This window comes from Artemia franciscana, chromosome 8, assembly GCF_032884065.1.
Source record: "Artemia franciscana chromosome 8, ASM3288406v1, whole genome shotgun sequence".
NCBI classification, from domain to species: Eukaryota; Metazoa; Arthropoda; class Branchiopoda; order Anostraca; family Artemiidae; genus Artemia; species Artemia franciscana.
In genome coordinates, this window is record NC_088870.1 from 7,725,332 (window position 1) to 7,738,110 (window position 12,779).

The following is a 12,779-nucleotide window of genomic DNA, read 5'->3' on the forward strand; positions in this document are numbered from 1 at the left end:
TTTTTAGCGCAAAAACCCTTTTTATTGTCTCCATACATGTTCCACTGATAAAACAGACTTTAACATCATAACAAAAGGTTTTATTTCAACATGATTTTTTATTATTAGATTTAAGTATAAAATTTGGAAATACCGAGTTATAAACACTCCAATTATTGCAGCGCTAATATACGTATATACTTACACATATATAATTGTATATATATTTATGTATTTTCTCTCGGAAGCGGCTCCAAATTTTTTTATTTGGTAAAATTGGTATCTTGGGATATTCTAGATTAGAAAAAAGAGAATAAGAAACACCCAATTATTATGAATTTTTGAAGCTTTTTTAGATACCCTATTGGCGTCTTCACTGCTTATACTGAAATCTAAGGAACTGTGCCCTCGCCCCTACACATACTTTAGAGATGAAGATGCCAGACAGTAGATGAACTCCATCTCCTTAGGATTCATCTTTCTTGAAGCATCCATCTCGATCGGATCAGATCCTTCTGCAAATGGCGAAGAAAACCGCACTGCCTTTCCATCATAAAAACTTTCCGCAATAAAATAAAAATTAAGTTTTATTTTATTTAGGCCTATATATGTTTTGCTGAGGACGGCCCTTGGATATAGGGCTGAGATATTTGTTTGAGGATGTTTCTCGTCTTAAAAATTTCCTGTTGTTTTACTTTTTTTGCTTTTAAAATCTTTCTACTCTAGACAGCTGGCAGCAACCCTTCAATTCAAAGTATTACGTCACTCAACATAAATCCAGCGTCAGGAAATAGCAACATCAGAGATCAACTCCTCTTTTTAACAAGGTTTTATATGGCTTCAGTCATTTTATTCAAATAAACATGCCTACTCATTTCCTTGTGGCCATTTCCTCATTTCTTACCCTGTACCTCTGTAAAGAGGTACCTCTTATCTAGTACCAATGTTATCTGTACCTCTGTATCCAGAGCCATCTGCCTGAAATAGCCTAGTCTGTCACAGGCTGAAAACCATTGAATAATTCTTCCAGCCAAAGGTTAAAGTAAAACATATGTATAAAATCAAGTGATTAAACTGGGGTAAGGACAGGTAGTATATGAGGTACCCACGATGCGCCTGATATCATGATATATGTTATTAAAAGAAAAAAACACAATAAAAATGATTAAATACTAAATCTATAGTTACTTGGTTTCCCAGTTTCCATTTCTTCTTCACTGTCCGTGTCATAGTAGAGATCACTATAAAATTTTTTCCCTTCAGGATTTGTAATAGTGGAGCCATCTTCAGGCACCACACTTTTAGCTCCTGGAAGTTTTTGAAATTCCACAAATCGTTTGTCAAGCTCCGAACTCATCTCATCTTCAAATGTGGATTTCTTCTCTTTTTCTAGAAGGGACGAAAAATTACTTCATTTCACAGGAATACACCATGATAAGAATATACCATTTCTAAAATTTTAAATTTTGCTTTAATTTTATTTTTCACCGCAACAGTGGAAGTGCATTCTTTTATTATAATTCAGCAGGCATTCAAGATTTAAGTCCAACTAGTACTGCTCAGTCGAATTATCCGTATTATAAATTGAAAAAGCTCTTTCAATATTAATCCAACAGGCTCATAAACAGGGAGAGGGACTTGACTTTCTTTAAAATCTCATGATTTTCTCATATTATGAAATTTAGCCATTTTTAGCCATTTTTTTTCAAAACCCAGGCCCACCGCCTATCAACAATATTAATTGATTAGTATTTATTTTTTTTAACAAGAAGAAGCAACAATGGAAAATCCTTTTTTTTTAAAGGATACCCTTTTTAAGAATTTAATTTCTTCTAATATAGAATTTGATACAACTTTCTCATAGGTCGTACTAAGTTCTTTACCTTGTACAACCAGAAATACCTGACTGCAAGGGTAAGCCTGAGACTGACACGCTAAGATTGCCTGACAGACAAAAGTCTGCCATCATCTGTGAGGACAGTGAGCACACGTAGGAGGCACAGCTTAGATTCCATCGATGTAACAGTACAGTAGTTCTTTACCTTGTACGACCAGAAATACCTGACTGCAAGGGTAAGCCTGAGACTGACACGCTAAGATTGCCTGACAGACAAAAGTCTGCCATCATCTCTGAGGACAGTGAGCACACGTAGGAGGCACAGCTTAGATTCCATCGATGTAACAGTACAGTAGTTCTTTACGTTGTACAACCAGAAATACCTGACTGCAAGGGTAAGCCTGAGACTGACACGCTAAGATTGCCTGACAGACAAAAGTCTGCCATCATCTCTGAGGACAGTGAGCACACGTAGGAGGCACAGCTTAGATTCCATCGATGTAACAGTACAGTAGTTCTTTACCTTGTACAACCAGAAATACCTGACTGCAAGGGTAAGCCTGAGACTGACACGCTAAGATTGCCTGACAGACAAAAGTCTGCCATCATCTCTGTGGACAGTAAGCACACGTAGGATGCACAGCTTAGATTCCATCGATGTAACAGTACAGTAGTTCTAAAAACATATATCATTCACATTAAAGGTCGTATGCCTATTTGTATATTTCATATATTATAGGATAATGTTTCTTGTTGGATATGTACAAAGGCCATCGTGAATCATGTGGTTTTATTATAAAATATAACTTTCGAAGACAAATATCATATATCACCTATATAGGCATATCCATTTTATGTGCAATTAGTTCATATGACAAGTATAACTGTTTATTTTTTAATGATGTAGCCTCTGTCACAAAAAGGATCTATCAACTTTTCATATTTGAAACACGTGGCGGTAACTGGTTAAGCTTGTGCTAGAAGCATCCCTTAAAGTCTACAGTAAAAAGCAAGAAAAATTCCCTGGTTTCACAGGTGGTATAAAGGCAAAGGTTTCGTCTAGTTATCGAAGTCACATGTTTTGAGCTCCAACACTGATCGGTCTTTCTACCATTTTCCTTCTATTAACGCCCCTACCCTAGGGAATAACTATTCTTAGATTTGGCCTTAGGACAAGTTTGATGCATTGGGTACACAGGAATTCAACAATGGACTAACATCAACAATTTTTTTTTGTAAAATCTAAAAATACAATAATACAACTTATTAAGCTGATGGATACTAACAAGTATCTTCAAAACAAGGAAGACAAGCATTCTAAGCCAATCTAGATCAAAAACGAACTGGAATGCCAAATTAATTTGTTTTGTTGAAAATCCAATCAATATGTTTACATTTTTATGCAGAAATTTACTTTCAATTTATGTTTATGTACAAAAAAACAGAAATCGATAGTAAAATAATTCATCTTAAAATCCAGAGGAGGGGGGCTGGTACTCAAACCCCATCCCCCCATTTTATGGTTTTCGTTACAGCATCTTCTTACAGAGGGCGTAAATTCCAATCCTCAAAAATTAGAATAAGAGTACATCAGCTGGTTATAAACAGAACTAGAACAAGAGAGAACTCACTTTGACGGGAGCTTTTCTCAATAAACAAATCTAAGTGGCGTCTTAGCTCTTCTTCTTCTTCACTTGAACTAGAAACACAAGCTTTATATTAAAACAAAAATCCATGGCCACCAAGAAAAACAGACCCCTGCAATTTCTTTTGACAGCCTCCAACCCAAAAAGACACCCTTTTGTCTTCTACAACCATTTTCACCGTTTAATTGGCTTAATACAGAAACTTGTTATACACTATAAAATTACCTTAGAGGCCCAGTCTTAGGGTCTCAGTCAAGCTAGGGCTCAGAAGTCTCCATCTGTATACTTTTACACTCAAGTATCAGCTATACCTTTGTTTATGCTTAATTGTTGGTTTTTGAGCAATAAAACGATGACTCTAAATACACTTTTTTTTAAAAATCATATTGTTTTCATGAAAGTACTAAATTCAATATTAAACCAGTCTAAATAGGAGAAAAATTTAATTAGATTATATGAATCATATACTTTAATTTAAGGGGCAGATACCTAACAATTTGTGATAATAACTGTAAGTGAGTAGCAATTCGTACTAATAGTAGTTGAAATTGTAAAGCAACGTTTTATAATGGTGTAGACATCAAAAGAATCAGCTCTTAATGGTGATTCTAAATACATAAGATTAAATTAAGTTTGAGATTAAAAGCTAAGAGCTGTGGGCTTAAAAAAATATTTACCTGAGTAAAATGGTGCAACAGCTATTATATAGGAGAGACAACAGATATTTGTGTAGGTGGAGAAGGTAGGCGAACTCCTGAAGCTTATAAAAGTTACTTTTATGCCAAAATTTCTAGTCTTCCCATGAATCCTCTGATGAAAATAGAAGGAGGTTGGGGGAGTGAAGTAAAAATTAATCTCTAATCTCCCTTCAGTCCCAGATATATTTTTAGACTAAGTCTGTAATGTGGGGGATGCAGGGTGATAGCTCCTCTTTTATTGTATCTTTTTTTTAATTTTTGTGCTTGCTGACAAAGTGTCTGCACAGCACAGGTACTAATATCCTGATTTTCCACCCTTGGGATGGGAGTGCAATGCATGGTCGGGGGCAAATCATCCAACACTTTCTGTATTTTCTCCCCAATTTCTTTAAGTACCCATTGAGAGCTGAGTTGACTCCGGCTGAGCTTACACAGTCACATAATTGACCCCCATTGAAAACCAAATAACAAGTGATACATGGACTCAAACCTTAGTTTTCATGATTTCAAGTTTAGCATGCTTATCACTCGACTAGGATGGCTCTTATTTTACGGATTCTTTTTTTTGCATAAAGTTAAAGATTGAACTCCCACACTTTCTGACACATAAGATGGTTTGGGGGAGGGACATTCTGATTACTGCCACTAGATTTCTCAGGAGGGGGGGGGGGGCAGCACTACCAGGAGCTTTGTTGTTTTTTTTACTGAAATTTAGATGAGATTGCTTTTCCTTTTCTTACTTGTTAATTGAAAAATATTTCCCACAAAAATAAGCTTCTCAAAGAAAAGTAAAGAACTACAATAAAGCAGATATAAAGTCAAATAATAATTGAAGCTTAAAACAAACATAAATCCCATTGATAATATAAATGAAACCTAAATGAACATAATTTATAATAAATAATCCAGCCAAGCTTAAAATGAACAGAAACTACCCCAAACAGGAGTAGGACTGACCATTCTTAAGCCTTGAAAAGACCAAAACGTCATTTATCTTTACTGAAAACAATTTATATTTGAAAATTGTGATTTTATTGTCATAGCATCAGCAAAAAAAAAAAAAAAAAAAAAAGACCAAATTAGCAATAATAAGTAGGCTACCTATTGATATTGCTTCCTTAAAGTCCCAGCAAATTATAGCAGTTTATATCATGTATAGCAGTTTAGAGCTTGCCAAGAATTTCACATAGAAGTGCCACATTGCTGATATTGTTCTTTGTTGAAACAATGTTTGTTTAATTTTGCTTCAGTTTTAATTGGCATAGCTTTATTTGGTGTTATTAGCAGGTTCATTTGCAATTATGTTCAGACATGCAGCAATTACAAAAACCACACTGTCCCCATACTCAACATCAGCCCTCCCCCATGTACATCAATTTAATCCTCATTTTCCTCCTGCAAATCCACGTTTCACCTAATGTCTCAACATCAATCCAAAATAAAATTATGAACATTGTTGAGCTGCCTTTACTAAGCTATCAGTGTTTTGAGGTGATCCCTGTCCTAAAGCTGCATGAAATTTAAATGGGTTGATTTTTCAGTGGGCTGAGCTTTTGGCATTGAGGTTCCTGTTTGGAGCTATTAGGACCTTTAGTTGTCATTGATGCATTTCCAGTGATGGATCAAATACTCTTATATTTAAATACTGAGCTACATTTTATAGTACTTTTAAAATCTTCAGGTATTCTAAGAATTTCTTTAATATATATTTTCTCATGCTTTCCTTGGGATTCTTGGATGATCTTTTAGAGCAGGATTTTCACTTATCTTCTCTTTGTAATCTAGATTTATTGGTGTACCTATAAACACATGAGCTTACCTTAGGGCTGGCTCTTCATCACTGATGCCCTCCATAAAATCTTCCTCATCAGACATCTTCAGAATTTTTTAACTTCTAAAAGTAGTTCAGATGATTCAATAATTATAGAAAAGAAAGCATAAAATCATTACAAAATAATTGTCAATAAAAACTGAAAAATCGAAAACAAACACAGTTTTACTAAAATATCTTTGTTAATCTTGACTCATAATATAGTAAATATAGGCTATTTCTTAAATTTAGTGAAACATCATTAGTATGACTTAAAATCCTAGCAATTAGATTCTCAAAAATTTGAGCCAATGAAAAAGGTTTGGAAATACAAAATTAAAGTAAAAAGTTTTTTTTTCTTCAAAATTTAGATATGCTCTTGAATTGGTAAGCCCTTGATATCTTTTTCAAAGCTGTCAAGTAGGCCTTAGTAATCATTAACACCCAAGAAACAAGAATTGGATAGATAAGCTAGCCTGGAATTACCTTCCTAGGTTATATTCTAGGCTCTGGATTTGTTCCCAAAACATTTCATTTACCCAACTCAACTTCTTTCTAAAATAGCAAGAAGGCCTTCAACTAAAATTTTACTGTAAAACCTTGCAAGATAGATTGTCTCCTCAAATTAGGCACAAGAAAAGTGTTTTGAGCCTGATACCTTTGCCTAGTCTCAATTTATAAGGTTTTACAGATCTATGAATATATTTCTTAAATTCAAGAACAAAAACCCTTGATATGGAATAAAACTCTACTGATATAACAGGAATTACATTTTTAAAAACAAAAGCTACTGAAAAAGAGATTAAAACTTAAAATTAAAGCAAAATGTTCTTTATTACAATATAGATGGGTCAATTTAGACAGGCAAACATGTTATGTGTGCAATCTTCATGAAATTGTCCCAATAACAGAATATTGAGATAGCTATAAAACCAGGATACCTCTAGACTCAGAAAGTGAAGTTTAATCTCAACACAAATGAATGTTATATTTCAGGATGTAATTCTAATCTAAATTACCTTAAATTGCAGCTTGGAGCAATCTAAGGATTTTTCCTTGTAGAAACTCAAGAGTAAATAATACATGACACATAGTTGAATAAGTACACTTGACTAATGATTTGATGTTGATAATTTGAGTGCTTCCCAGTTATACTTCCATTCTTTTGTTGACCATTTGTTGTCAAGATGGTTCTTAAAGCTGTCTGTGGTTTGGGCAGCAATGGTATCTGGCAGTAATTTGTTCTAGAGGTTTGCAACGTGGTTGGTAAGAAAATGGGCATGTTGCCACTTTGAGGAGAAATGCCTGGATAACTGTAAGTCATGTCCCCTTGTACAAGAGTCCTGAGACACCAGAGGAAGAAGATCAGGAAGTGCCTTTGGATTAGTAAGTTTATGAACCAGAATGGCATCACCCTGTCTTCTTCTATAAACCAGAGTTGGGACAAAGGTAGGCCTTTGTCAATTTCTGAGCTATCTCAATATTTCTTTGATCAGGAAATTTAGTGTATATTTAGGCTATATATTTGCATATTTGGGGGGGGGGGTATGGTTTATATCCAACACAAACCAACATTATATTTAGTTCCAGAATGAAATTCTGATTCTTATCATTTTATTTTTTGCATATACATGTATATATTTGACTAGGTCCATGGGGATATGAGCTCAAAAAACTAGGACTAAACAAAGATAAAATAACAAATAACACTACAGTACAAAGATAAACACAGCAACAAAGATAGAATATCATAACAGTAATGCTAAAGTAGCAGCTAGCCTAGGATTTATAGATAAATATCAAAATGTCAATATCATTAAATATAAATTAATACTAGAAGATAGCCAACAGGCCCATTTTCAACCAGAGCAACAAATCATACAAATAACTTAATCTTCATGTGAACTAAATAAACTGAGATTCTTCTTTTTGGATAGAAGTAAATATATCAAAAAGATCTTTGTGACCATCCCAGCACTAGGCTATCAACACAAACAAAGTAAATTTAGATTTCTCAGTACTATACTTGTCAATGTAGATGCTCTAAAGGTATTTCTAATGTAGATACTGTAAATACTTCTAACACTACATTTATTTCTCAGCTATCTTAATACTCTGTTTATTGGAAAATTTACCTTATTCTCAAAGCCAAAGAAATAAGAAAAGGATAGACATAACCTAGTAACTTTATAATACCTTCCCAGGATTTATTTTGGGCCCTGGATTCATTTCTGAAATTGTAAATTTCTAAATTTCTAGTTTTGAGCAGAAGATCTAGGCTATTTTGCAAGGTTTTACTTTTGTAACACAAAGATTAATAAAAGCCATCTTCCCTTTGGATGGAGAAAGAGTTGAGATAGGTACTTCAAAATATATTCTCAGGAAATTTTTAAAGAATATATTCCTAAGAATTTTATTTGCATGACTCCACTCCTTTCAAAGATAGCAAAAAGCCTCTACACTACAATTTTGCCCTGAAAATTTAATTCAATGATAACTAAGCCTGTTTTTTAATGTAATAAGTAGTCCTTAAGCTGAAATTTTACCAAATGGTCTCAATAAAAATTAATTTAACTTGACAACCTATAATTGAATGTTTGTTGTTGTTAGTGCTTCTGGGTTATCTACCCTTTGCACATAAACAAACAGTGCAAGCAATCTAATTTTTAGCTGGTATGCTGTACAATTTGGTAAATATTTAGTTTAGAGCAATTAGAAATGCTAATTCTAGAAGCACATCCATTTCTGGTTGGCCCTCTTACTTCATGGGGCAAACTAATAATGTGTAAAGTGGGAGGGTTTTGAAGTCAAGAGAAATGTTGGGGTTGTACAATATGAATGAAATTATATTTTAAATACTATCTTCTAATCATCACTGGTAATTTCTGTATAGTTGTAAGTAGAAAGATGATTAAAAAACTTGCATAACCACTAATGGTAATTATCCACTCTTGCTTTCAGGTTCAAACTACCCAGCAAACCCTTGAATCAGAGTGATTAGTTAAATACAACATTTATGCTCTGTTTATTTTAACAAATGTCTTCTGATGCAATGGCAATTACACAGTTTTTCACCTCAAGATTAAACTTGTTTTAAGAAATTTTTTGGCTGTAGGAAGACCTTGGCAAAACTAATTTGGTTGAATAATGATTCTTGCAAGTAACTATTACCTATAGAGCAAAGTAAATTAGTCCATGAGCCCCATGGGCAGCAGGGTGAGGTCTGTATTTTACATTTATTGAAAAATTATTCAGCCTGAAGCCTGAAAAAGCAAACAAAAACTAGGTCATAAATATGAACCAACAATTAAACCTATCAGAATAGAGACCTTGCCCTGCTGCCTGAAGGGCTCATGGACTAGTTTACTGTAGCCAAAGAATCTTTTAAAACAAGTTTAATCTTGAGGTGAAAAACTATGTTGCCATTGTGTCAGAAGGTATTCCTTAAAATCAATAGAGCATAAATGTTTTACCTAATTGCTGTGATAACTAAGCCTGTTTTCTAATGTAATAAGTAGTCCTTAAGCTGAAATTTTACCAAATGGTCTCAATAAAAATTAATTTAACTTGACAACCTATAATTGAGTGTTTGTTGAAGCCCAAAAAAGCAAACAAAAACTAGGTCATAAATATGAACCAACAATTAAACCTATCAGAATAGAGACCTTGCCCTGCTGCCTGAAGGGCTCATGGACTAGTTTACTTTGCTTAATAGGTAGCCTAATAGTCACTTGTAAGAATTACTATTCAACCAAATTTGTTTCACCAAGGTCTTCCTGTAGCCAAAGAATCTTTTAAAACAAGTTTAATCTTGAGGTGAAAAACTGTGTTGCCATTGTGTCAGAAGGTATTCCTTAAAATCAATAGAGCATAAATGTTTTACCTAATTGCTGTGATTCATGGGTTTGCTGGGTAGGAAAGAGGCTGGGTGTTGAAAGATGGATAATTGTCATTAATGGATATGCAAGTTTTTCAATTATCTTTCAACTTACTACTAAACAGAAATTAGCAGTGATGATTGGAAATAGTATTTAAAATATAATTCTATTCATATTGGACAGCCCCAATATTTCTCTCAGCTTCAAAACACTGCCCATTTTATACATTTTTAGTTTGTTGAAAGAGTATTTTAGGAAGATTAAAAATGAATGCACTTCTAGAATTAGCATTTCTAAGTGCTCTAAACATTTACCTACAATTTATAGCAATTTAAGCATTGAAGTGGTGATTAGCCATCTAATAAAAAATTATTAGTAAAATTCTAGTTTAGCTAATGTTCACTATCTTGAAAAGAGGTTAAGAAAATGAAACTTTCAAAAATGGGTCAATAGACTACAGTATGTCTAGGAAGGTATCTTGAAATAGCCTACCTACCTTCACTCAATCTTTCTCTAGAAAGTCATGAACTCTGATGACCTTTAAAAATTGTTGTGCTTTAAAAGTGAAACCTGGCAAATAAATCTTCTGATTAAATGAAATGCAAAAACTGTTATCAGCTTTACAACTTTGCTCAATCCCAATTATTGGGTTATAAGAATATGCAAATACATTTCCTAAATTTTGATAGAAAACATTGATATGGCTTATAATTCCACTCAAATAACAGGTAAGTGATAACTAAAAATTAAGGTAAAATGTTCTTTTTGTCAATATTTCGATAGGTACAGACCTGCCAAGTAGGCAAATTTCTTAGACTTATAAATCAGAAAAGGGTTAACATAGAAGCTTGGCAGCACCTTCCCAGAATATATTTTGGCCCTGGATTTATTGCTGGGAGTTTCATTTTTCTAACCTTACCCTTTTCCACAATAGTGAAAAATATTTGAAATATAATTTTACCCAATTGTCTTACATTATCCCTTTCAGTGGTCTATAGTTCATATATATTATAAGCTACTTTAGGCCTAAACCTGTAAATTAACAAGTGACCTGATCTATAGTAATTTCCATGACTTAATTAGAAAAAATCTTTAATGAATAAAATTTTGTTTCAAAAATACCAGTCACTCAGGTTTTCTTCTCTCGACAACAATTTTGTAAGATAAGTATATATTTCGCAAGAACAACATGCGCCTAGTTTAAAATTATTGCTTATTCAGATAAATAGCTAGAAAGTAAAAACAGTGTTGCAAGCATACATTAAAATACATCAGCTTTTTACCAGAAAAATCACAAAATCTAAAACATTTTATCAAAATCACCAAGAAAATCAATTGTGAATAGTTATAGGGTATACAACAATAAAAAGTGTTGGACACATTAAGGTGAGGTATAATGTTTTCCATGTCTGTCTTCTGCTTCAAGAAGAAAAATACCGAAAGACAGAATTTCAACAAAAACCGGAAATTTTGATCTAAAATTGTTTTCTGGACATAAAAAAGGTCCCTTTTGTTTACTTACCTACTATTTTACCTTTTACTTTGCATAATGTTTCGTTTTTTTGCTTTTAACTGTATTTATGTTGAAACAAATAACCATGATACTCCTTTTTCATCCCCAAATCAAATCTTGATTAATTTTTAGCGTTTCTGATTTTAGTGTCGCAGTTGGTACCCTTAATGGTAAGCTTTAGCTTTGAAAAAAAGAATACTTAAATGGTGGTGCCGATTTCTTATAAATTTACTTTACCTTTGGAAAATTGTTGTGGGTGAAGCCTAAGCTTGAATATTAGATAAACAGTAATAAATCTTATTTCTCTGGTTCCTTGGGTGAGATCAGTGCTCTGGTTCGTCATCTAAATACTGTATTTTGGAGGTATCCTACAAAATAAAAATTTTGGTAACTAATACAAAAGCTATAGACCGTGTAATTCTACTAGCCCACCGAAACAGATTGAATTACTAACTTTTTACCGACAGTCATTTTGCGTGCAAAACCCAAAACATATACTAGACCTAAATGACAGTACACATTATACAAGGCGAAATATGAATCTGTCATTGTCCAAATGATATCAAATCAAAATTGGTGATTCAAATCAAGAGATAAATCAAATCTGTCATTATTTTTTTTTGTAGGAATGTCTTGTATTTAATCTGTTCAATTATCAAGTTTTTCTTAGACCATTGGCTGTACCACTAGTCACCACTGGTATTGAAAAAAAAAACTGATTAAATGGTTTCCCTTGCCTTTGGGAGAAATTGTGCGTTATGGTGACTAGAAAATTGCTTTGGTTAGGTCTGTGGACACATCAAAAATATTTAAGAATTTTGTTTGTGTTAAAATATTAACAAGCTCAACTTTCCTTACTTTTCCTACCACATTTTTGATTAATGCTGTTGATTTGGTATGGCCACACACCATAAGTCGAAAAGCTGATGAATTGTTTGCACTTTGTATCAAAATTTTTGATAGGGTGTCAATGATGCTGATCGAGGGGTTCTCTTTTACAGCCCACGTAGTAAAAGCCAACTCAAGTTTTGTTGCACTCTCTTTTTCAAGCTCTTTAATGCAAACAATGCCTAAAGTAGCAGCAGAATGGTGCAATGAAAGATGTCAAACTTGAAGCAGAATTTAGCTTGTCAAGAGAGTCAAAATATTTAGATATGCTCAAGAAATGGCCTTTCAAATGGAGTTTCAAAAGTACTCTACTTCTGATAAGGGCAAGTCCACTTTTATTTACGCTTTAAAACAGCTTTGCGAAGAAGTTGAATATATTGTGCCAAAAAATTCTTTTTTTGCCTCAAAGAGATGTGAGCCGTTTCCTTATCTTATAGCATCACTGGTTCGAGACGGTCACCCCTGGAGAAAACAAAATAAAGAAGCAATCCGTGTTTTGTTTTTTTGTTCAAAAACGTAAAATTCCGAAT

At 33.4% G+C, this 12,779-nt stretch overlaps 1 protein-coding gene across 1 annotated transcript in view; it reads right to left on the reverse strand.

Moving 5' to 3' along the window:
• LOC136030601 (E2F-associated phosphoprotein-like) overlaps positions 1 to 11,079 on the reverse strand; it is a 60,437-nt gene extending 49,358 nt beyond the window's left edge. The window contains exons 1-4 of the mRNA XM_065709670.1: positions 10,971 to 11,079; positions 5,980 to 6,054; positions 3,448 to 3,515; positions 1,168 to 1,368 (exon numbers count right to left, since the gene is read on the reverse strand). Of these exons, the coding sequence (XP_065565742.1) occupies positions 1,168 to 1,368; positions 3,448 to 3,515; positions 5,980 to 6,035 (325 nt within the window). The 5' untranslated portion in view covers positions 6,036 to 6,054; positions 10,971 to 11,079. The remainder of the gene's footprint in view (positions 1 to 1,167; positions 1,369 to 3,447; positions 3,516 to 5,979; positions 6,055 to 10,970) is intronic.
• Positions 11,080 to 12,779: the final 1,700 nt, after the last annotated feature.